Below are 26,333 nucleotides of genomic sequence, written 5' to 3' on the forward strand. Positions count from 1 at the left end.
TTCTTCTTTGCAAAACAAGACTGCTGTTTTTAAATTGGGGGATTTTAAAATCTAGTTTTGTGGTTTGGGTTGGAGTAAGTAGGAAAAATGGAGAGGCTCCTGAAAGGGGAATGAAATACAGAGGTGCACTGTCATCCTCTATGTTCAGGTTATACTCAATTAAGTTGCCCCAAAAATGACATTATAACTCACCAATTTTTTCATCCAGACACATAACTTTCTCTTGAGTGAGTTGTAATTCATATTTCTTCTTTGCAAGTTGTTGTTGAGCCTCTGAAAGACTCCGCTCTGTTTTTTCATTCAGTACACTAAAGAGTAACAAGGGCAATATAAAATGATCTCTGCTTACAGACTTTTTGATAGCATTAAAATGGGGAAAAGGTACAGATGGGAACTGGCTTATAGTTGGTAATATTGGGTTGGACCTGCAGTCTGTCCCTCAAGCTGTTCCTAATGGTTCACTGTACCCCAGCAACAGTATCTGGGGGAGATACATTGGCTGTGGAAGAAAGGAGAAGGGTCACTGTTCTGTACCTTCTGTTAGCAGAAAATTTAGGCTGGATGAAATAAAGTATCAAATCTATCTATATCCTTCTTTGCTTTAACCCTGCAATCGGTGAGGTCATCTTATCCCTGACAAACAGCCAGGCAGTATCTGTACTGGTGATACCCAGCAGAGTTGTGCGAAAGATTACTGGCATTTGCAGAATGCAGCCACCCAGCTGGGCAACTGGCCAGCCCTCCAGGAATTCAGAGATGGAGCTGCCTTTACCTCCTGACATACGTTATGAGCAACTAATATAAACTAAGTGCAAACTGATGAACTCTGTAAAAGAAGATGAGATGTAATATATTGTTGCAAAGAGGCCACTCAGAATATAGTTTATGAACATCACTGTGTGCCTGTTTAAATACTTCAAATGTAATTTAGGCTCTCTCTTTTGCCATCTTTCTTGTCTTTTTGGGTTTTGATTCTGTACTCAAATCAATAGAGCAGAGACTATGGAAAATTACTTCAGCTGATCTTTGATCCCACTCCCACGCTGTTTGCTCTCCAGCCTTTTGTCATATAAACTACGTGGCTCCTTTTTGCTGTGCACATAATTTGAAGACCCGGGCAGTTTTTAATTATTGTAGATTGTTTACAAAAGCAAGGTAAAATGATAGGTTTACACGTGCTCCATACTCTCTTAGACTGTGTCCCTGTAATTCCCAGGAGAGTGAAACCCTGCAGCATATTTTTTTTAATCTTGCAAGTTTTACCATGATGAGTGCCAGCAAAGGATTCTCCCGCTATAGACAAATCTGAGAGGATGTTCACAACAGCCTTGCATTTACTATCAGCTAGAAAGCAAGAACTTCGGGATCACACTAGAGGTGGTAAAATCTTTGGTAGAGGTATTCAAAATTAAAAATCAGAGAACCCCAGAAGCTGATTTCTTGTATGAATAGTTTGTTCATTTTATTAATTTACAAAACCTATTTATTATTTAGTTAACTGATTCTGTACTGTATTTGTAAATTGTACATGGCTGCTTGTAAGGGTAAACCTTAATAAACTAACTATATATACCCAACACCAACAGACTGAACATAACAGTATAGTTCACAGTCCCCATCCCTTTATCAATGAACCATTTTATAATAGCACAGCCATATTAACTGTGAAAAAAGCCCTACTGAATAAAAGTCAGTGGGGGTTTCGCACACTTTTTATTCTAGAATAAAAGCAAACTGCATTGATTCCTGACCTTTTTGATGCAGTTTCGTCGCTCGATGGCATTCACACATGGCCAGGTAGTCACGCATCTTCTGCCTGCTTCGCAACTCCCGGGTTTCTGCATCGCCCAGGAATGCGGCGCAAACGACCGCTCTGATTGGCTGTCGTGCCATCATGGGGCCGTCCGGGGGCGGGCTTCCAAATTGCTTCCCATCCCGTTTCTGTGGACGGGCTGTTGAGCTACCGTGTTAACGGAGGCGAAACGACCGAATGAGTCACCGTGCTGCAAATGTATCAAAGCAACGGTGCCACGGGGACTTGGTAGCTTGAGCTATCAGGTGCACACAACCGAACGCGAGGAGGGGAGGGAGTCGAGTGAGACTCAAGCGGAACAATGGGATGTGCGCGCGCAACCGGCAAGCCCAATCACGTTCCCATTGGCTGGATCAAATCGCGTCACACTGTGGGCGTCACCCCTGACTGTCGCTTACTCCAGATTTGTTTCGCACCTAGCCACCAGATTGTGGGGGGAAACCGGTTTTTCCAAGAAAGTTGCAGAAGTATCGAGCGACAGGAAAAATGTCGAACAACGGCTGGAATGTGGCACAGAAGGGGGGTCGGGACACATTTCGGCTTAAGTGTGTGCAAACAAATGAGGGAAACAGCAACGAACTCACATGCTGGATCTGCAACAAACAGTGTGTGCGAAAACGCCCAGTTTTGCCTAGTCTGCAGAAAGCCAAGAGTGAAGGAGCCTTCCTAGTCTTGTTAGGTAAAGCTCACAATAGAGATTGCTTGTGAGGTACAAAGCAGTTCATACTTCAAAAACAAGTCAGTACAGAATGACATAATTCAGCACCTCCTCTGCCTCAGCAACCATAGAATCCTAAGCGAAAAACTGCTTAGCAATGGTATATTGTGGACTTTCAATGCTAACGGTATATGGATATGCAGTGCCAAATCCTCTTTATTTTAGAAGAGCTGGAGAAAAGTGTGCATCTTATCTCCCAAAATTAAATTTTAATAGCTGTTGATTGAACATATTTTCTTTACCTCAGATTAGCACAGGTTGATTGTTGTCTGTTTAGCTCAGTTTCTGAATCCACTGCCCTTCTCGCCAATATTTTCATTTCCATTTCTATGGACTCTATAGTCTCCTTCATCAAAGACATTTTTGATATTTGTTCTAACCGTTCAATGTCCAGCTAAAGCATGAAAGTGACAAGGAAAAATTAAGAACTGTAGAACTCTTTTAAGTACCATATAACATTTCTTCCACTATTTCAAATTCTGTGTATTAACTCTTCATATTTTAGGTGAAAAGAAAGTATCTACCTTCTGCAAATGGAATATATTTCCAGAAAACTGGAAAACTTTTTCTGTTACTTGTCTGAAACAAAAACTGGTTTCTAAGACACAGAAAAACTGTTTAGAGATGTATTTTTAATAACCACAGCATGTTTACCCTACCTTTCTACTATAAAAAGCCTTCAAGGTGGTTTATAGAACCCTCAAAAATACAACAAATTAAAAATAAAAAAGCAAAATATTCAGCAACCTCAGTCTACCTTCAAGCAAAAAACTAGAGGCAGTCTGCTGCTTCCAAGTATGGGATATACATATACACCTTGGAAGCATATCCTTCACAAACAATATTTACTGTTGCTGAGGGATCAAGGCTGCTTCCGATATGTTGCTGAACCCAAGTCCTCCTTTTGAAGCAGCAGCTACAGCCAGAAAGATATGGGGGGAGCAGATGTCTCTTGACGTTCCTTAGTTCTCAAAGCCCTCCTGTCACTGCTGCTCTGGCTATGGAACTTGATTTGAGCCACAATAGTCATAGTTTAAACACTTCCTCTCCCCACTTTGGAACAGGCTGCCAACCTAGCAACTAGGTGCTATCAATCTGCATAATTACATATTAATAATGTACAATGTCAAACAAACAGTAAATTACCAAATTCTTAAAAATAAAACAAAAAAGTTTAACGGCCCCTTAAAAACTAACATTTATTTCAATACGATCTTATGCAAGTCAGAGCTCATTACCTCAGATAGGTGGAAGGTTTGTGAGTCACAACTCACTTTCTCAGATGTGTGGAATGGAATTAAACTGAGAACTCTACATTTAGGGAAAATTACAGTGGGGAAAGAGGATGAGACAGAGACATAGGTATGAATTCCTTCCTGAGTCCTTTGAGTATAAATTCTCTGTGTCAATGACTAGAACAGGATTAGCAATTACAAACAGATAAGTAAGGTGATGAAGTCTACTCAGGAAGAAGTTAAGTGAAAATGAATTGATATTAGTAATCTTGTTACCTATATCAGTTAATTTTCACTTAAACTTCACCACTGTGCTTGAAGCAAATTTCACTGGTTTCTGCAATGTATTTAATGTGTGTGTATGTGTCTGACTTTAAAATGAGTGAGAGAGAGAAAGGGTTGTGGGAAAGGGATGAGAGAGCAATACAATTGGTTGATTATAGAGCAGTGGTGGCAGACCTCTGGCACGGGTGCCAGAGGTGGCACTCAGAGCCCTCTTTGTGGGCATGTGAGCTGCCACTCCAGTTTGGGCACTCGGCAGTGGCATAGCGCCAAGGGGACAAGGGGTGCGCAACGTACTGGGTGTGCGCCCCTGCGGGGGTGTGGCAAGGGTGTTTTGGGGCAGGGCAGGGGTGTTTCGGAACATTCCGGGGGCATTCCAGGGCATGGCGGGGGCATGGAAGGGGCACAGGGCGCACACGTGCCCCAGGTGCAGTTCCCCTTGCTCCACCCCTGGCACTCAGTCTCTAAAAGGTTCGCTATCACTGTTATAGAGTGTGAATGTGGAAGGACTGTGCTGAACTGGCAGTAGTAGTCACACAGAGAGAACAGAAGGTGACAGGATCTTAGAGTGAAAGGACTGGGAGTGTCAAAACTCTACTCAGTGAGAGTTAAAGATCTGTGTGAGCACAGCAAAATGTGTTAGTACTTCTTAGTGAAAAGACCCAGTGTTGAGAGAATTAGTGTGTCAGAGGGTATACAGAGAAAATCAGAGCCTCAATAAACTGTTAGACAAAATAAAGACAGAGAGTATAAGAGAACTGTGACAAAGAAGCGGTCAGAAAGTGTCAGAGTGAATTTATGTTGAGCAAAGTCCTCAAAGTGTTTGTTGCCTCAGTTTTGTTTTATTTTGCAAATATTTTGCTTGAAACCTTGAAGTTACCTATCAGTTATAAATAAAATCTTACTTTGTTTGAAGAAACATTGGAATCCCACCCTATTTTCCTTAGGACCACATAAGCCATTTACTTTGTCTTATGAACTCATACACTCTACCAAAGGAGATAAAGCGTTTGGGGTAGGGTGGGGTTCTTTTGCCAAAGGTCTACTTTTTTTAATATAGTTTGACTTTATAAATGTTATAAAGCTTCCCTCAAGAGCACCTGTTGGAAAAGTAGATTAATAATCTCTCACATTAATCCTTTCTTCAAAGAAACAATTTAACTTATATTTTTAGTTTGATTACTTATTCCATTATCACCTTTGTTTTAGTTTATGGGCTCTTGGTAACATGCTAAACAACAGTGTTATCAATAACCACTGGTGTTTTAAAAGAAGACACTATGAGGTGTTCATGGAATAATTGCATATACAATAAAGGATTTTTCAAAAAGCACAGATGCTGTATTTGAGCAGAAACAAATCTGAGAAACAAATATTTCTCAAATACGATTCTATTAGAACCTTCAAAAATGGACAACTCAATTTCCTTTATCCTTTCTATACGAGGTTCCAGTAGGATCTTAATTTTAACAGCACTATTTCGGGAAATGGCCCTTAAATGTCAGATTTTGCTTAAAGCTCTTTACAGGTCATGAAAACATAAACAGCAGGAAGCAATAAAACACAGATTTACTTGTATATTCCTAGAATAATGTTATTAATATATTCACACAAAAGTGCATCTTTGCAATATTAATATATTTAATATAATTATATATTAATAATAATTACATTTTAAAGAGTAATTTTTCCTTACACTTCGAACATTTGATTCCAGTTCTTCAATTCTCTGTTCCAGATGAGCTTTCTCATTAAATGCAGTGTCCTGAGCAATCTGCATATAAATGAACACATAAATACATGAAACACATTTCTCTTGTTAACAAAATATTTATCAGATTAGACACCACATAACAGCCTTAGCTATTGTATTAAATTCTACAGATGTTGTACACATGAAATTAGATAAAAGTTCAAACCTTTAACCTCTCTCTCAAGCTATCACGTTCTGTGGACATCCTTCGGAAATCAGAAATAGCTGCATCTCTTTCTGTCTCCACACGCCTTAAAACCGCTTGAACAGACATTGAAGATTTAGAAGTTCTGGGGGGTTTGATAGCTTCTTTTCTCAGTCGACTTATTTCTTCCTGTGCCTGTTATTAAAAATTTCTCTTTAGGTACAGATATTTATCTCTGAGAACAAAGTGCTGCAACACCAAAATGGTGGTGGGTTTATTGTGTCATCTGATATTTATGAATCAAATACTACATGCAGTATGATTTATGCAAATAAAAAGAAAGAATAAGATGTAAAACTAGCAACGTGAAGTGTTTTAATATACCCATGGGGCTGAAATCTGAGTGTGTGGTTACAAGTAAGCTCTATATTGGGGCTTTCCTAAAACGAGCCTGTCATGCCCTCCTATTCCTCCCTCCAAGTGGTTTGGATCTCAGGAATGCTAATAAGAATAAAGACATCTTGTTTTAATTTTTTTTCATGTTGAAGTGCCCTCGAGTAGTTTCTCTAGAGAGGATGCATATACATTTCTGAAATATATATTAAGTAGATAAAATAAAACATAGTAAGAGAAAAATATTAAAATTCCCAAATCATAACACCTCCAGCCCTGAAAGTTAAAAAATGTAAGAAACACAATCTGTATAAATGGATGACAAAAGACAAAACAAAAACGTTTAGTCAAGCTGTATAAAACTATGCAGCGAGAGAGCTTGTTGCGTCTCCAGAGCAAGGGAACTCCAGAATTTAGGCACCCATGTCTCCAGGCACATGCCTTTCAGTCATGTGGGGGGGGCACCTGATGCCCCCCACAAGATGAAATGGCATGTGCTCGCCTGCCACGGTGCCCCACCCCTCTCCCAGCCATGCTGCAGGCAGGCTTCTGCTCTCCCCAGGCCATGGGGAAAAGCAGGAACTGGCCTCTAGGGATATGGGGAGTGGCACTCCGCCCCCCAAGCCCCACCTCCCCGGGCTCCCTGCAGCCTGTGTTCCGCCCTCCCCAGAACCTAGGGAGAGCAGGAGCTGGCCTCCAGGGGTGTGCTTTTAAAAGCACGGAGGCCAGGGGCGGGGCCCTACCCTGAGCCCCATCCATGGGAGGATGGGGAGTTAGGGGCCATGCCCCTGCCCCCAAACCCCACCCCCAGCCTCCATGCTTTTAAAAGCATGTCCCTGGAGGCCGGCTCTTGCTCTCCCCAGGCTCTGGGGAGGGCAGAAGCTGGGCTGCAGGGAACCCGGGTGGGCAGGACTCAGGGTGGGGCCACGCCAAGCCCCAACCCTAAGCACATGGGGAGCGTGGGGCACCCGGAGAAGGGGTTGTCTCCAGGCACCATTTCCTCCACATACGCCTCTATAAGGACCACATATATCCAAATGTCACCTACTTAATCAGACCTTCTGAGAACAAAACCTAACGAAGGCATTCTGATCACTATCATATGATGCTCAGAAAAATGATAAAATGATATAAAATAAGCAAATTGTTCTCACAAAAATATTTTATACTCCTACAAAAATTACCTGATCATAAAGAAAGATTATTTTGTCTCTTTCTTTTGTTAGGACCTTGACGTTTCCCTGAATTTCCGCCATATGACGTTCATATTTTTCCAGCATACACTTCAGTTCTTCACGCTCTCTCAAGACATTTAGAAATTCTGGATCTGAGCTGCTCCCCTAAATGTTTAATGAAGAGAAAGCGACCTCATTTTCTAATGCTTCAGTTTTGTAAAACATATTGCAATTTCACAGAATCAGTAACATACTGAAATGTCACAGAGTCATTAACTCATTAATTTAGTCATTAATTTAGATTTGATTATATGATTTTTCAGTTCTTCATTAAGCCAGTAAACTCAGTTTGTGAGAATTACTGGCTAAGCACCTTTTTAATTAATATTGCTTAGAATGTAATTTATAAAGAATCTAAACGAGTGTTTAACTAGACAGCTATCGTAAAGATGGGAGGCCTGGATGGAAGTGACCATCAACACAGAAGTCCATCCTTCACCTAAAAACTGAGCAGACAGAACATTCATACTTAAACTAAAAATTTCTTATCACTGGATAGAAAGAATCAAAGCCATGTTACTCTTTCCTATTTGCTCCACAGACAGGACCATACAAACAAGCTGGCCATTTATGCCTGCCATTGGAAAGGGGTACCTCACAGTTACCAGGCATACAGCCCAATCCAGAGGCTGTGGTGGCAAGGGATGGTGCTGCTGCCATGCTGCTGATCTCCTTCCAGGCGAGGTATGGAGGCAATGAAATTCGGAAAACCCCTGAATGCTTGAAAGTTCTCCATTAGGCCAAACAGACTTGCGGTATGCCACCTTTCGGGTGGCATAATTCAGAGGTCAACACCAAAAGCATTCCTGGGCCAAAAGCCCAAAGGAAGCCAACTAAGGTTGGCTCTGCCCTCAGGAATGATCCAAGCCTGTTCCCAGCCTAGCCTACAATCTATACAATTGTAAGCAAACATAATTATACATTTATATATAAATAATCAAGCAGAGCAAGCACAGGAGCCAGTGTTACAACCTCCAACAGCTGAATGCTAGAAGTAGGGAATTAAGAATTGACAATGGATTACAGATCAAAGGGCAAGGGAAGGATCAAGAGTGAGGGGAAGGACCACCACACAAACAGAAAACAGTGGGGAAAACAGGCCACAGCTTTACTGACTATCACTGCAGGAGAACTAGTACAGCGTGAGGATGGATCCAGCATTGGGTGACCACTAGCCCGCCTGCTTTGGAGAAACTGGAACGGCAAGCCCTGGGATCCCACATAGGTCTCTTGCTATTCCCTGTTCAGGATAAAGATGACAGGAGGTTTGGGAATTCATCAGCCATTTCCTGGACCATTTTTGTCCTAGAATGCTCTACTTGGGTTCTAGTGCCTTAGGGACAGAACTAGGTAGGCACTAGGACCCAAGGGGAGAATTCTAGAACAAGGATGGTTCAGTAAATGGCAAATGAATTCCCAAATCGCCTGTCATCTTTCTCTTAAACAAAGTATACCAGGTGGTGAGAGTCAGCAGACAGCCTGTAGCTGGACATACTGTTGAATGACTTCACCCCCAAGACCTCTTATGGGAGTCCCCAAAATAGGAGAGGTGAGCTTGCCGGCACAGGCTCCCCCTCCTATGGATCCATTCCAATGCACTGCCGATCAAGCTATGACAAAAAGGCAGAGAAACAAAAAAAAGTAAGCTGAAACACAACCTGTAACAGCTGAGAAGGCAACAGATGGGCAGGAGGGAAAGCTGGAGCCAGGTGATGGCAAGGCCTCAGCAGCAGACCAGCTAAGCAGGGGAAGGGCAGGGCAGACCAGAGTGGAAACTGGCCCACCCAGAACTTCCTCAGCTCACAGAACAGCCTATTGCTGGGATAGAATACCTCAAGGAGCTAACGCCCCCCCCCCCCCAACGCAATCTGGCATGCAGAGTCAGAGGGCGACTGCCCTCTACTGTCTACTTGCTCCTGGCAACAGTTTACAGGAACGTCTGAGGCCATTAGTTTTTGATATTTGGGAGTTTAAAGATGCGAATGTTTGGTGAAGGGTTAGTTTTAACAGGACAGTACATTAAGGATCACACAAGGATCGTATTTCATTAAGTCCCCTTAACTTGCCCTGGAGCTAAGAGAGAGGCTTAGTAAGTGGCACCAGGGTGCTGTAGTTATTTGTAACAACATTGTTAAAATCTGCCAGAAAATAATTTTGTTGGCATATACAGTTTAAAAGTGGCAGTAAGTTAAGATTTACCTGAGTTTGTTTATATTAAATAATCTTTATTTTTGTTCCTTTTTTAGAGGAAGGAATAATCTTATATCTGTCTATTTTACTTTGCACCACAACTAGCAGCCAAACGCTTGCATATGGGGTTTTAGAATTTCACATTTGAAATATTTGCTCAAATGATTATTTGTGCTGGGAACTCTAGCTCGGTGGGAACAGCAGGAATGTGAGAGAAACACAAGTGAGAGAATCCAACTTAAGATAAACCTACAAATTCTGTATTACAACTTACTCCAAGATATACCTGAATAGGGGAGGAAACTTTTGACATAGAATGAGAAGGGCTTCGCTTAGGACTGGAAGATTTATTTCGAAGCATCTTCTTCAAATTCACAGCTTCAGCTTTATAATAATCTCTCTCTTCTTCCAGTGTCTTTATACATTTGTCAAGCCTTGATTGACAGCACTCCTCTGATTCTTCACTATCTAAAGCAGCCTTTAAAAGGTCAAAGCAAAGAGTTATAACAAATACAATTAACCAACTAATATAATTTGTTTGCATTTTTCTACCTATGTATTCTGCATATTTTATTTATTATGAAGCAAGCATTCCACCTGTTATAAAACCACTATTAGTATAGAAATGAAATCCTCTGACTAGATGTGAAAAAGTTTTCTCAATCTCAATCAGCAACTCACTTACTAAGGGAACTATGATGGTATGGAGAGAAATCAGTACCACAAATCTCATCCTTAGGTAGCCTCTGAATGGAGAGCTAAGGAACCAGCTGCTGACCGAGGGCTACATTAACAGCAGTGGTTGTCACTGGACTACATTTGGACCCTGAGCCTCCAGCTGCTGATCTTTCATCTGAAGACAGTCAGCAGTATGTCTTATGAAACAAGTGACAACATTTTATTCCAGGAAATCTGACTTCTGCATAACAAATAAGTTCCATGAAAATCCCTTTGTGTTTATATATGTATATACACATATTTCAAAACTATGGAAATTTTGAAGGTAATTCCAAATTTTTAGGGAAAAACCCTATCCTTGTTAAGTGATATTCAGTGACGTATAAATACTCCCTTAGCAAAATTTAGGTGAAAATTGATTTTTTTAAAAAACCAACAATTGTTGCAAATGGGGAGGCATGTTTCCAAAGGTTTGGGTCATCTAGAATTTTCTTGTAGATTCATGTTAACTAAGATGTTTCTCTTTAGTGTAACATCTGATGAAAATCCACTAAAAAGCAGCAAGGTTTTAAAAAGACGACTGACAGGCTGGATTCTTTTTAATGCTATACTAAATTTTGTCTCTCTAATTTGTTTAAGATGGTTAGAACAGGCCTTGACACATTTTTCTTGCTTTGAGGCAAGCACTAAAATTTAGGAGCTAGACTCATCATCCTTCAAGGTTTTGTATTCATGACATTTTCTAATCACTGCTACCCTAAAACCTAAGGTCTTCACACTCTCTTATAACTTTATTAAAGCTATGACAGAAGTATAGATAAATATAAGGGTAACCCTAGTTGTCTTCCATAAAAGTTCATCTCTCATCTTAGTCTAATCTCTCCACATTTTTTCATAAACCCTACTCTACTGTGGAAGTTCACTGGGAGATGCTGGGCTAGTCACTCAGTCTAACCCACCTTACAGGGTTATTGTGAGAATAAAATGGAGGTAATGAGAAGAATATAACTGCTTTGCATCACCAATGGAGGAAAAGCTGGGGTATAGCTAAAGTAAAGAAAAAAGCAATAACTGAAAGCAATGATTGACAGCAATTTCAATTTAACTGAATACTGGAGCCAGTATGGAACAGAGGCGTATAGGGGAGTGTAACTGGTGCCTGGAGTCAAATTGTCTCCAGACGCCCCCCAGGCGCCACCCCCCCCACTGCTGCCAGGTGCCCACATGGACGGGGGTGAGGGCGCTTGAAGACAACGAGGCAGCAGGACTTCCTGCTGGAGCCTGCTGCCTGTTGGCTCCAAGCGCCCTCGACCCCGCCCATGTTAACATGAACATGGGCAAGGTCTAGGGTGTCCGACTCCCCCCTGCCAGCTGGGCTCCCAGCTAGCAGCCAGCAGTTCCTTCTGACCTCCCCTCTGGGCAGGCCAGAAGAGACTGTAGTCCCCAGCCTCGAAGATCTGCTTTTATAAGCACTGAGGCCAAGGGTGGGGCTTGGGGAGCAGGAAGGGGTGGGACTTCCTGCTCTCCAAGCCCCACTCCAAGCCTCAGTGCTTATAAAAGCAGGTCTCCGAGGCCAGGGACTGCACTCTCTTCTGGCCTGCCCGGAGGAGAGATCAGAAGGGACTGCAGGCTGCTGGCTGAGAGTCCAGCCAGCAGGGGGGGAGGGGGTAGTGCTGGGCACCCTAGATCTTGCCCATGTCCATGGTGACATGGGTGGGGTCGAGGGCGCTCTGAGCCAACAAGCCAGCAATAAGTCCTGCTGCCTCGTTGTTTTTGCTTGCCCCTGCCCATGTGTCATCGACATGGGCGGGGTCAGGGGTGCTCAGAGACAATGAGGCAGCAGGAAGTCCTGCTGCCTCATGGTCTTCAAATGCCCCTGACCCCATCCATGTTGATGACACATTGACATGGTCGCACGAAAACAACAAGGCAGCAGGACTTTCTGGTCACGTGGAGGGCCAATTTTGGGCCCCTACACATGACCAGAAGAATGGCACCCGGGGCTAGGGGTACCCCTTGTCCCTAGGTAGATACGCCACTAGTATGGAAGGCAACTGAGTAGGACAAGAATTCATTGAATGGTATGAAGTTAACTTATAAACAAACAATGACAAGAACTCCATGAACATATATTTTAATATCATACAACTAAGCACTCTCATGCAAAATTATAAATAATTATAAATATGAAAAAGGTTTGATTCAGTCAGCTTTTTTTGCTCAATCTTGGCCAACTCGCCTCTTTACTGTAGCCCCTGTGTTTATGCAAGACCTATGATTCCAAGCATAGCCCTTTTGGTAGTCATAGAGGACTCTTTCCTCTCTTTTTCACTAGTGGAAAAATTGGCTGGATCCAACCCTTCTCATATGTCTACTGAGAACTGATGAGAGACACTGCCATTGCTGAAAATGCTAGGTGCCGCAATGAAATTTCTTGGCACCATGGTGACCGAGCTCTTGGGATTTGTCAAGCCCTGGGTTAGAATATTGAATATAAATGATGATTTTTGCATAGTAGACATTCATAGGTGAATGTGTACTGTAAGGCACCACTGAAATTACTGAAAATTAACTACAAAAATAATTACCCAAATACAGCAATCTGTACAGGAAACAGACTTTCACAACCAGGTAGTCATTTTGGATACAATAATATGATCACTCACATGCCAGAGGGTATAGTGTGAGGAAAACCTGCACTCAGAAGGGCATAAACTATGTTGCTTTATCGCACATACTCCACTGACCAGATGGCCACTGTTCTAAATTTTAATAGCTGTTTCTGTCACTCTTATATCTTCTTAATAATTAGCATTTGTACTAGTCTTGAATGCATTTTTCAATGCAGAATTTGAATGAAGTTTTAACAGGAAAAATAAAAAAAGTTCTCACAGATCTAAGAATGTTGATTGTATGTTCCATTTTCCGTATAGTGTTTTTCTGGCATTTAATTTGAGACTAAAATGGGGGGGAAAGGAAAATATATTATTCGTAGGAAGTGAAATAAAAAAAGCTTACAAAATGTCTGCTTTACAAAATAAGCAGTTTTTGATATTAATCTTCAGGTATACATTATCACAATATGCACATACATTCTGAGGCACCATATAGGGAGTGATGATGACTGTATGTACAGTTCTGACTGCCTATACTGCAAGGGAGAAGGAGTAAATTCACTTGCCTACTGTCTGCTTAGAACATTTATCCTTCACAGGTGTGGTTGTTTTAGCTAATAACCCTGAGCTGTTTGTACAGAGGGACCCCGATTCGCCTGTGTTGGAAGTAAGGGACTTTACGCTGTTTCCTGCCTCAACCTGTAGAGGGGTTTTTTACTAGATAGCCAGTGACTAGAAAGGAACCTAGGAATTTGTCACCTTTACTCGATCATGCTGATCCTGTCCTTTGAAGTAGACTGATACTCTTAGGGACTTCCTGTTGGAATAAGCGACTTCTGCATGCCTGGACACTGGGGGGTGCTATATATCTCACTCTAACTGTGATGTTGCCTCTCTTGCTTGCCCTCCTGGTCTGGGCCAGGAGACTGCCCACTAACTTCCTTTCTTCCCCATGCTAGCTTCACTTCTGCTCTAGCCTTTGAACCGAGCGCATGGTCAATGGCAGCCTGCTCAGTGGGGCCTTTCCCACTGCAGCATCCTCTCACATCCACACACGTGATGGCGCGTTAGTTGTGCCCACTTGTCATAGGGAAAGTAATCTCTTTAGACTAGGGTTCTTTCTATCTACCTTTTCTTGGAACAAAGTTGTGAACTGAAGATGATTGAATAAATGTAAGTTTTACCTTTTACATTTATGTCTCTGAAGAAGTTTCTAAAAACTGCATTCACACACACTACTGGGCATATCCATGACTCTAAACGAAATCTAACATGGTAGCAGAGATTGATGGTTATTTTTGAAGCCCAGATATTTTAAAGTTGGAGCAGATTTTTTTTCCTTGCATGGCTTAGCAGCCATTGCCTTGGTTATTGTGTTTTCTTGCTCACCTGGCTCTAACAGGCCAGCGAGTAACAAAAGGTTGCATAGCCTGAAGGCTTGCTTCCTCTTTCTTGTGTGTGTGACTAATTGAGATTGCAGAGAAAGCCTTTTGCATTAAAATGGCTCAGCGTAAGGCAATTCTTGAGAAGCTTACAAGCCTGAATTTTAACTCATGGCTCTACAGAATTAAATCCCAAATAAAGGAAGAGGGCATAGGTTTTGCTTTAACTACGCCAAAACCAAACAGTGGAAATGAAGAGACGAGGTGGCAAAGAGCAGACGAAAAGGCCATGAATCTAATTATAAGCACTCTCACAAACTCACAACTGGTGTATGTTAAAGGACAAGATTCTGCCAAAAGACATGCTAGAAGCATTAAAAGGGTCTTTGGAGCAAGACAGAAATAGCAAAGTGAGTTTATTCAAACAACTATTTTCAATCAAATTACAAGAAAATGGAGATGCTGATTGCCATATAGAGAAATTGCTGAATCTGATTGATAAGTTAGCAACCACTGGCACAGTTCTGGAGGAAGAACTGAAAATTGGACTGCTTTTAAGCTCATTGCCTGAGAAATATTCAGCTTTTGTCTCTACTGTAAATGGCAAAGACTGCACATTTGAGGAACTTCTAGGACTAACTAGGTCTGAATTTAGCAAGCAGCAAGAGTATCTCTCTGAGAGCAGAGGGAAGAATGCCTCAAGTTACATTGCCCAAGAAGCCAGAGGCAAGAAGTGAGGGAACTAAATCATTTGGATACAGAAAATCCAATCCCACAGGGGAAAGGAGGAGCCCACCCATTTGTTTCAAGTGCAATAAAACCTGGTCACCTCCAGAGTGTCGGCGTAATAAGAATGCTGAGACTGGCAGCAAAGCCATCTCACACTGCTTATTCACACAGACAAAGGGATTTTACTCCTAAAATCCGTTCAACTTTTGCACAACCCACATGATACAAACTAATGAAAATATAAGCCTTGGATTATTGATGGCGGTGCTTCTAGGCACATGGCTTCAGATGTTGCTTTTGTTCAATGAATTAGACAGAGGTGCAGGATGCAATGTGTATGTAGCCGGTGGAAAACAGATTCTAGTGAGTGGAAAGGACAAAGTTACTTTACATTGCGGAGTGGAGGATAATGGGACTGAGATTGTGACTGAAAATGTCCTGTACATTTGCAGACCTTTGCGGCTAATCTGATCAGCGTCCCCTACACTATCAGAAAAAGGATTTTGCTGTTCACTTTGAGAATAATGTGTGCGCACTATCTCGGGATGGTGAGCTATATTCCACAGGTACCCTAAGAAATGGAGTCTTTGAACTGGACTGTGAGGAACCACAAGCCTGCACAGCCAAAGGCAACTTCTACCCAGCAGTCTTTGGAGCTCTGGCATAGGAGGTTTGCCCACCGTGATAAAGAGGCCATCCTGAAGCTGAAAAGCAAGGACTTGGTAACAGGTATTTCCATAAAAGACTGTCCCAATGATAACCAATTGTGTGATTGTTGTTCAAGAGGAAAGGGAACTAGGCCTTCATTCCCAAAGCAAAGCCAAAGATGCTCTAAGCAGCCTCTTGACTTAATTCACTCTGATCTATGTGGACCAATCAAACCAGCATCAACTGGTAAGAACACCTATCTGTTGTCTTTCATTGATGACTACTTTCGAGATACACTGTGTGTTATTTGCTGAAAGAAAAGTCTCCAGACTGAACAGAAATTAAGAGACTATGTTGCTATGGTATCTAATAAGTTTAATAGGAAACCCAAGTGTTTTCAAACGGACATGGGAGGTGAATACAATTCCATATCTATAAACAATTTCTTGAGGGAACATGGGATCCAACATAGACTTACTGTAGCCCATTCGCCAGAACAAAATGGAATTTCAGAAAGAAGAAATCGTTATATGATGGACATGATTGATTGCATGCTCATTGATTCAGGCCTTCTCCGCCAAGCACTGGGAGGCAGCAATGACTACAGTTTACCTACAAAATAGATTGCCAACCAAAGCCACAGAAGCAACTCCATATGAGTTATGGCATGGCAGGAAACCAAATGTAGAACACATCAGAGTCTTTGGATGTAAAGCTTATGCTGACATACCAAAAGAAAAAAGATCCACGCTAGATCCTACTACGCAAGCAGGTATATTTTTGGGCTATTCTCCAGAAAGTAAAGGATACAGGATTTTTTGATCCAAAATCCAACCAAATTACTATATGCAGAGTTGTGCAGTTTGACGAGCGAATTCCAGAGATGGCAAGCCTGCTGTGATGGATGACCATTCAGAGGGAGATGGCGATAGCGACCAGCTGATCCCTACATCGCCCAGAGTCCCAGGATGACATCACCCGTGCAGATGCCAGCAAATGCTCAACCTGAAGAGAAGCAGCGGTGGAAATCCCCAGACCTGACAGGTGAGGCAGAGGAGTCACAGACTACTGCGGGAGGCAGACAGACCTTTGGCCCTCAGGGCTCATCAGCGGCCTAACAAAGGGAGTTCCAGCCGAGAAACTTACCTACCTTGCAAGGGCGCCGTCACTGCATGAACCAGCTTCATGGGCTGAGTTACAGCGAATGCCTGAACCAGAAGCAAAGAAGTGGAAAGAGGCAGCACAAGAAGAAATTGCTGCACTACATAAAAACCAAACATGGACTCTCACAGAACTACCTAAGGGGTAAGAGCGTTACATCGGTTGTAAATGGGTTTTAAAGCTAAACAAGATGCGGAAGGTCAGATTGAGAGATATAAAGGCCAGACTTGTTGCTAAAAGATTCTCTCAGATCTATGGAACAGATTATGATCAGACTTTTGCACCTGTTGTAAAATATTCTACAATTAGAATGCTCTTAAGCATTGCTGCATCTAGAAACATGAAAACTGAGCATTTGGACGTTAAAACCGCATTTTTGCATGGCGAAATTGAACAGGAGCTATATATGGAAGCAACCACCAGGGTTCATAGATGAAAAGAATAAACATTTAGTCTGTAAACTTCAGAAAGGACTTTATGGATTGAAACAAGAAGCTAAAGCTTGGTCAGATAAGCTAGCCAAGATGCTACTAAGTCAGGACTTCAAACAAGGCAATGCAGACCCCTGTGTTTATAGCAGGCACAGAAATGGGAGATGGACATTTATCCTGACATATGTTGATGACCTGATTATTTGCCATGAAAATGAAACTGACTGTGCTGAGATTATATCCCAACTCAACAGGGAAGTAGAAGTCAAGCACCTGGGAGATGCCAGCTTCTACTTGGGGATCCAAATCGAACGATGAACCAGATGGAAGCTAGCTTCTTAGCCAGAAGCAGAAAATATTGGAACTGCTACAGAGTCTGAACCTGGAAGGTGTCAATCCAATGCCTACCCCAATGAGTTGCGATTTCTACAGACAAGTACTACCTGATGACTTGCTACCTGACAACAATGATTACAGGACTGCAATAGGCAAACTTTTGTACTTAGCAATGACAACCAGACCTGACATTGCTACAGCTGTTAGTATATTGTCCAGAAGGGGTTAGCACACCCACCACAAGAGACTGGACTGCTGTTAAGCGAGTGGTGAGGTACCTAAGAGGTACTTTAGACTTTAAACTGAAACTGCCAGCAACTAAAGATCCCACACTATTGGGATACGGCTGATGCAGATTGGGCTGGAGAAAGAACAGATCTAAGATCTACCAGTGGCTATGTGTTTTTTCTATGGGGAAGTGCTGTAAGTTGGGCAAGCCGTAAACAAAGAATGTTGTTGCTCACTCATCTACTGAATCAGAATTTATATCAGTTTCTGCAGCATGTAGAAAATTACAATGGCTTTTAATGTTGTTATAAGTTTTTGGTATTAATGAATCTTTACCTATACAAATACCAGAAGATTACCAAAGTTGTATAGCTCTTCCTCTTTCAGATAAGAACAGTGCCGCGTTACTAAACACATTGGAATTAAGGATCAATATGTAAGACTCTTACAGGCAGAAGGAACTGTGAAACTTCGCTACTGTCCTACTGATATGATGACAGCAGACATCTTGACCAAACCACTGCCAAGAGACAAGTTCCAAAGCCTGCGTGACAAACTGAACATTGTATACCTGGAAAGCATGCAGTGTCGAGAGGGAGTGTTGGAATAAGCGACTTCTGCATGCCTGGACACTGGGGGGTGCTATATATCTCACTCTAACTGTGATGTTGCCTCTCTTGTTTGCCCTCCTTGTCTGGGCCAGGAGACCGCCCACTAACTTCCTTTCTTCCCCATGCTAGCTTCACTTCTGCTCTAGCCTTTGAACCGAGCGCATGGTCAATGGCAGCCTGCTCAGTGGGGCCTTTCCCACTGCAGCATCCTCTCACATCCACACACGTGATGGCGCGTTAGTTGTGCCCACTTGTCATAGGGAAAGTAATCTCTTTAGACTAGGGTTCTTTCTATCTACCTTTTCTTGGAACAAAGTTGTGAACTGAAGATGATTGAATAAATGTAAGTTTTACCTTTTACATTTATGTCTCTGAAGAAGTTTCTAAAAACTGCATTCACACACACTACTGGGCATATCCATGACTCTAAACGAAATCTAACACTTCCTCCCTTGCTTCCGCCTTCTTCTCAGAACTCTCCATCTTACCTTTCACCATGCCTAGGGAGAGGATGTGTCTCCTGCGCATCCGTCTCCATCCAGCTAGAATAGGATAGTTAGTGAATCTATCTCTCCCCCTTTCTATCCAGAATGGAGTTCACTAATAAATACTCTTTTTAATAGATTAGAAACTACAAACGACTCTGACTTTCCTTTGTGCCTAAGCTCTCTCTCTCTCCCAAGCTCATCCACGTGTTGTCCAGGTAAGCTCCGCTGTGTGCAGCCTCTACTGGGTAAGCTTCACTGTGTTTCAGCCTCCATGCACCCTGCTCTATGTGCAAAGGGTAAACACACACACCAGGTGCTGTTTCTCCCAACAACCTGGAGGTCTCCTGGCTGACCAGGCTGAGGTAATTTCTGGCATACTGTTGAGAACACCTAGACTTACTGCACTAAGGAACTTCAAGATCGATGCTGAGATTGTCTCATTGAATCAGGCTGAGTCAACTGCATGTCTATTACAGCTACCATTGCTTGGGCAAAACACATGAAAAGGAGTCACATGCTGGCAGGGGCGTAACAAGACAGCCCTGGGCAAACTGTAGCCCTGGGCAAAACCTGAGTTGGATGCCCCCCCCCCCCATGGGAGGCCACTCCACCACAACCAAAACCTTTTTTTGCACCAGGACATTGGTGCCTGCAGGGGGTGCACTTTTAGACATATCAGCACCACAATTTCAGCATATCATCAGGAGACTGTCCTTATGCTACTCCCCAAGTTTGGTGAGGTTTGGTTCAAGGAGTCCAAAGTTATGGACTCCCAAAGGGGGTGCCCCATCCCCCATTGTTTCCAATGGGAGCTAATAGGAGATGGGGGCTACAGTTTTGAGGATCCATAACTTTGGCCCCCCTGAACCAAACTGCACCAAACTTGGGGGGTGCCATCATCTCCAGATGATACCCTGAAATTTTGGTGCCAATACATCCAAAAATGCACCCCCTGCAGGAACATCCTAGAAATTTGCCTAAGAATCTTTGTTCTGCATTGAGTTTTCTGCGTTGCTGTCAATGGGGGTTGCAGGCTGTGGGGGGCACATTTCTGAAGGCAGAGTCTCAAAACTTTCAGGGTATCATCAGGAGACTGCCCTAATGATACCCCCCCAAGTTTGGTGCAGTTTGGTTCAGGGGGGCCAAAGTTATGGACCCTCAAAACTGTAGCCCCCATCTCCTATTAGCTCCCATTGGAAACAATGGGGGATAGGGGCACCCCCTTTGGGAGTCCATAACTTTGGACTCCCTGAACCAAACCTCACCAAACTTGGGGGGTAGCATAAGGACAGCCTCCTGATGATATGCTGAAATTTTGGTGCCGCTAGCCTAATAACTGCGCCCCCTGCAGGCCAAAAAGTAAAACCACTAAAAATACCCAAAAACGAACCCAGCATTTTGATGCCCCCCACAAGGTGATGCCCTGGGCAGCTGCCCACCTTGCCCAATGGGAATTACGCCAGTGCATGCTGCATTTGATTTTGTACAACTTTACTGAGGGTTTAGGATGTCAGGTTGTCAGGACTAATGCCAGAGTTGCTGTTTGGCACCCTCTCTTAATTTTTTGAATTCTCTCCACATTTTGATCAATTAGGGAGCTAAAAGAGGGTGGAAAGACAGGCACAGTTCCGAATCTAACAAAGCATGGTATACAGCCCATTTAAAGGCTTGTGAAGTGGCAGGGGCAAATGTGAAGGTTGTCTTCTCTGCTACCACTGCCACTGCTGGAGTCTCACAGCAATGAAAATGTGGCCATTAGAAGTAATAGTTTTGATTTTTTTTGCTGAAAAAATATCTGTTTCAGTCCAACTCAGATACCACATTTGGTGCAGGGCAGACAATACAAGTATCAATATGTGTTAAATATACACTGATAGTTTTGGGTTGGCTCTCCAAGCAACACTGGTGGGATCCTGGGGCCTGTGCAGCCAACCACTTGCACCCTGGATTCTTGCCCTATTTGGTTTAACCGTTCTTAGGATAAAGTAAGGGTTCCACTAGCTAATATTAACAACTCTTCACTACAAGGCAACCAATTGCCCACACTTCTGAAAGAGGCTGTAGTAAAAAAAAACCCTTTCTCAATAAAAAAATGTCATTGCCAATTTTAGATGTGTGTCGAAGTTGTCCTTTTTGAGTAAGGTGATTGAGTGGTGACAGAGCATTTTCAGGTTTCCTGGATGACTTATTTGCTGTTGGCCTTTTTCATCCTGCCTTTGGGATAAAGACTGCATTAGTTGCTCTGGTGGATTATCATTTAGATAAGGGATCCCACAGAATATCTCTGCTGTTTTTGACACAAGACCATTTTGATTTTGTTGAAACACCTAGAAACCAGAATGGACATGAGAAGAACTGTTTTACATTTGCTCTCTTTTTTTGTCTGGGTCAATACAGAGAGCAATGGTTAATGACATAGAGTTAAAGCATGTGACTTATACAACACAGTTCCACAAGGCTCAGTCCTTTCACCCTTGTTTTCTTTGTATGTTAGACCTTCAAACGGGGTCATCCAAAGCTTTGGGATTGGGTGTTTATGACACCCAGCTCTAAATTCTTTTAAATTAGCCTCCAAAAGGCAGAGGCGTAGCTACCAGGGGAAAGGGAGGTGCGTGTTGCACAGAGCGCGTGCTGGGGGGGGGGGGGGGGCAAAAAATTCTGGTTTGATGGTGGCTTTTTGTATTTTTAGTGTTCTTTCAATTTTTGGCCAGCAGGGGGCGCAGGTTTTAGGCTAGCAGCACCAAAATTTCAGAGATTTTTCGGGAGACTCTCCTGATGATATCAACCAAGTAAGGTGAGATTTGGTTCAGGGGGTCCAAAGCTATGGACTCCCAAAGGGGGTGCCCCATCCCCCATTGTTTCCAATGGGAGCTAATAGGAGATGTGGGCTACACCTTTGAGCTCCATAACTTTGGACCCCCTGAACCAAACTTCACCAAACCTAGGTGGTATCATCAGGAGAGTCACCTAAAGATACCTTGAAAGTTTGGTGCTGCTAGTTTAACAACTGCACACCTGACAACAGGCAACTCCCCCAAATTTCCCCAGATTCTCCTTTTAAATCCATCCCCTTTGGCATGGATTTAAAGGGAGAATCTGAGGTCCCCTGTTTAAACATTGAAAGTGATGCCGTTTCAGAGTGGGGGAGAATCCATATACAAAGCATCACTGTCAATGTTGTTTTAACTGGGGATCCCAGATTCTCCCTTTAAGGTGGATTTAAAAGGATAATCTGGGCTCCCTAGTTAAAACACCATTGAAAGTGATGCTGTTTGGGGGTGGATTCCAGCATCACTTTCAATGTTGTTTAAACTAGGGACCCCAGATTCTCCTTTTAAATCCACCTTAAAGGGAGAATCTGGCGTCCCCACTGAAAGTGATGCTGTTTTTTGGGGGGTAAAGAGTACGCATCAGATGTGGCGCTTCCCCTCCCTGCGCAGGGCCCTTGGGCGATGGAACCTTCCCTCCCTCCCTGTCCTGGAGGTTGTCCTCCCCAGAGATGTTCTTTTCCAATTGGCCCGAGGGGCCAAGAAACAATTTAACCCACAGGGCACCTGGTGTTGAATGCTGCCCCCTCTGGCTTCTCCACTGTCTCTTCCCTAAACCCCCTGCGTGTCAGGCCCCGCCCCGCCGCAGTTGTCTCACTAACGGCCGGAGTTGGCTAGACAGCTGACGCGCCACACCCAGTTGCCTCACTGGATGAGCGACTGCTGCCTGACGGGAGGTGGCCCTGGCACACCCTCCCAACGCAACCTCCTTACGAGTTGTCTGGCCCTTCCACCACTCCACACCCCTCCCACGTCACCCTGCTGCAGCGGCAGCTCCTGAGCTTCCCTTTGCTCTCCCTTAAATCCCCTTCCCAGACTCAAAACCCTCCCCCTGCCCAGCTGCAGCGTGTCCATGCCGAGCCGATCAGGCTCAGCTGCGCTCTGGGCGCGGCCAGAGCTACGGAGCTTCGTATCTTCGAAGCATTCTCGCGTCGAAACTTTGACGTGTTTCCGCACCGGTCCCGAGGAACCCCCCTGCCCAGCCGACCTCAGGATCACCGGCTTCAGTCCGGGCTCAGGGACAGCTACTATCGCTCCGCCCGCGCCCGGACATCAGATGCAATATAGCCCAGCTACGCCTCTGGGCAGCTGCCATGGGGGGAGGGGGGCGCAAAACTCAGATTTTGCACAGGGCTCCATTTACCCTAGCTACGCCTCTGCCCAAAGGAACAGTTGGTATCTTGAACCAATTAATGGCCTTGCTCAGATCTTGCAAACTGAAAGCCATGGCTTTCCTTATTGAGTCAATTCTCAATAAGGAAAGCCATGACTTTCAGTTTGCAAGATCTGAGCAAGGCCATTAATGTCAGGACATTTTGGAGGTCATTAATTCATAGGATTGCCATAAGTTGGAAGTGGCATGATGGCATGTAACTCACACTCACATTCTGTTAGCCTCTCTACAGGCATGAATGAATAGAAAGCCTTCCGCACAGACGAAACATCACTAGTGTATCAAAGATGGAATCATTTCCATCTCAAAATACTGTCCTAGTGGAACAAATTGACTGTATCTACTATAAAAGTTTATGGTTGCCAACAAGTCTTTAAAAATTGTACTGTTTCTTGACAGAGGGTTAATATGTGGAAACAGACAAACAATTTGACCACAAAAAAGATCCTGATCTTACAATTATTGATTGAAGATTTGATTGATTTATCTTAGGTTCTCATATGCAACTCTTAAATCTGCATAGACTATCATGACAAAGGCAGGTTTTCCAGCTCCACAAAAAACATTTTGAAAATAATGTATATGAATATGATTTTCATGCAGTAATTCAAGTACCTCTGCTTCAGCAAGTTCCTTGTCAGCACTATCCAGTACGAATTCTTTTTCTTTTTCCAGCTGTTCAGCTACCTTGTCAACATGAGCAAGTTCTTTACATAGATATTCATTCTTACTGGCTAAGTTGTCTACTTGAGTTGTTACTTTCACCTTATTGTGAAGCAGTTTCATAACATGTTTCTCCAAGTCATGGTTTATAGCTTGCAGATGTTCAACCTAGTTGGTCCAAAAATAACAAAACAATTTCATTTACCTCCCAAAATAGTCCCATATTTCACAGCAAAAAAAATTAATACTATGTACAAAGCACATGTAAAAGAAAGCTGTTTCATCCTGGTATATGTTATCAGATTCCTCAACTAATGACAGATTTATAGACGATATACCAAGACATAATCTAAATGAAGAGGGCTCATAAGTGGTGAAAGTAATATGAATCTCTTACAGTAATCTGGACTTGTTAAAAGGCACTGATTTATTTTAGTTGTGTTTACCTGGCTCAAAATACATACTGTTCCAAATCCACCCAAATTGAGTCATTCCAGCTGTTTTTCCTGCAAAGAATCAACACCTTCCAACCCAGGCAGGAGATAAGCAGCTGGAGCAAAACAACTTTGGCAGGAAAGGAGACAACAAAGGACAACAAAGGAGACAACATCTGAGCTCTCCTGTGCTGTATTTCATCCTCTGCTTTATATTAAATTGAGACAACCTATCGTATGTAGTTGTACATTAAATTATATTAAATAATTCAGTATCCATTCTAGCACTAGGAAGCCAGAGCATATAATGCAGGTCACAATCAATACTAAATGTGCAGCAGCTTCAGTTGCTAGGTCTACAATCTTAAGAATACTTTCCTAGGAGTAAGTCTCATTAACTAACATGGGACTTGCTTCTGAGTAGACATGACTAGGTGTTCTTTCTTTAGTGTCTTGAATATTAGTACAGTTTCATTATAACATACTGTAAAATTTTAAATATGAAATAAAAAATCAGCATCTATGGCTTTCACATTGTGTAAACCTACTATGAGAATAAAATCACTCCAGCAATACTACCATGAATAATCACAAGCAAATAAAACTGTACTCTAATGATATTCCACCTACTTTAGTTTCTACTGTTATTTAATAGACTTCAAGAAAATGAACTGTCTTTTGAGTAATCAAATGATATCGTTTGGCTTTGAAGTATCTTACTTTGAAAATCACAAATCTAGTTGTCATACATTTCTAAAGGATTCACCAATCTATACAAGGCAGTTTTTATTCTACTATGCCTGAATCCAAACTAAAGGCAAAGTAATCCTGAGACATTTAGATACTGTAACTACTCTCCATTGTATGATTTTATGTGGGTTTGTACTGGGAAGACCCATTAGCAGACAAGGATATTGAGTCATAATGACAAATGTCATCACCGGTTGAGGGAATGCTACTGTACCATGATTTTAATGTGATTTAGACAGTATTATAATTTTGTTCCTGTAGCTTTATTGAGAAGACAAACCATTTGGTTGGTTTTCACAGCTGAGTTACTAAACTAAACAAGTGATGTCATATTTCCATTATTACATAGCTTCAGTTGTTATCAAAGGCCAAAATATCAAGAAAATATGACAGAACCTCTGACTGCAATTTCTGGATGATTTTGTCTTTGTTCTTAATCTTTTCTTCAAATTTTGCAACTTGATCACTTTCAGGAAATGAATCTGCTAACACAAGGTCTTCTTTTGTCATCACCTATTGAGAAAATAGTAGATAAAGCAGGATGAAGGACAATCCTGTTTCATGATATTCTATGTATCTTTTAACTTAAATATGTAAGATCTGACTTACACTGCCAGAAATCATTGTACTGAAGATATCTTGTGCCCAATTGTACCCTTAGAGATTATGGCTTGGATCCCACCCAGAAACAGATACAAAAGTGACAGATTTATGTATTTTAAACTTTTTATTTTTGAACTTGAAATTGTAAAACATCTACAACAGAGCGTTCCGAAAATAAAGGAACAGGAGATGCAAAGGCATGGATTATTTGCATATTGTAAAGATGGAGAGTAAAATATTACAATTTGTGAAGAAAGTGTATATATTCCTTTAAATTTACTTAGAGGTCATTTATCTTGTGTATTGGGTCTTTTATGAGGCAACCATTTGCTGAGGCGTAGCAAGGGGAAAAAGTGCCCGGTGCACTGGTGCATCCTCCGCCCCGCCCCGCCCCGGAACGCCACACCACGCCCTCGCCACATCCCCATAGGGGCATACGCCTGGTGAATCGCGCACCCCCCAGCTCCCTTGGAGGTACACCTCTGACCATTTGGTTTTACTAGGTCATTTACAATGCAACCATTTAGCCTCATTAAAGCTGTAAACTGTGTGTTTAGTTTAAGTGGTGTTATTCTTTAGATAATGGAACTG

At 42.5% G+C, this 26,333-nt stretch overlaps 1 protein-coding gene across 5 annotated transcripts in view; it reads right to left on the reverse strand.

Moving 5' to 3' along the window:
* TSGA10 (testis specific 10) overlaps window positions 1-26,333 on the reverse strand; it is a 48,956-nt gene that overhangs the window by 21,145 nt on the left and 1,478 nt on the right. For 4 of the 5 annotated variants that reach the window (XM_048495497.1, XM_048495498.1, XM_048495496.1 and 1 more), the window contains 9 exons: window positions 25,536-25,652; window positions 23,908-24,123; window positions 13,335-13,400; window positions 10,051-10,242; window positions 7,524-7,679; window positions 5,968-6,141; window positions 5,745-5,822; window positions 2,774-2,925; window positions 193-308 (listed from right to left, as the gene is read on the reverse strand). In XM_048495497.1, coding sequence (XP_048351454.1) covers window positions 193-308; window positions 2,774-2,925; window positions 5,745-5,822; window positions 5,968-6,141; window positions 7,524-7,679; window positions 10,051-10,242; window positions 13,335-13,400; window positions 23,908-24,123; window positions 25,536-25,649 — 1,264 coding nt within the window. In that variant the 5' untranslated portion in view covers window positions 25,650-25,652. The remainder of the gene's footprint in view (window positions 1-192; window positions 309-2,773; window positions 2,926-5,744; window positions 5,823-5,967; window positions 6,142-7,523; window positions 7,680-10,050; window positions 10,243-13,334; window positions 13,401-23,907; window positions 24,124-25,535; window positions 25,653-26,333) is intronic. The other variant, XM_048495499.1, reaches the window with a different exon arrangement.

Source organism: Sphaerodactylus townsendi, linkage group LG04 (genome assembly GCF_021028975.2).
Source record: "Sphaerodactylus townsendi isolate TG3544 linkage group LG04, MPM_Stown_v2.3, whole genome shotgun sequence".
NCBI classification, from domain to species: domain Eukaryota; kingdom Metazoa; phylum Chordata; class Lepidosauria; order Squamata; family Sphaerodactylidae; genus Sphaerodactylus; species Sphaerodactylus townsendi.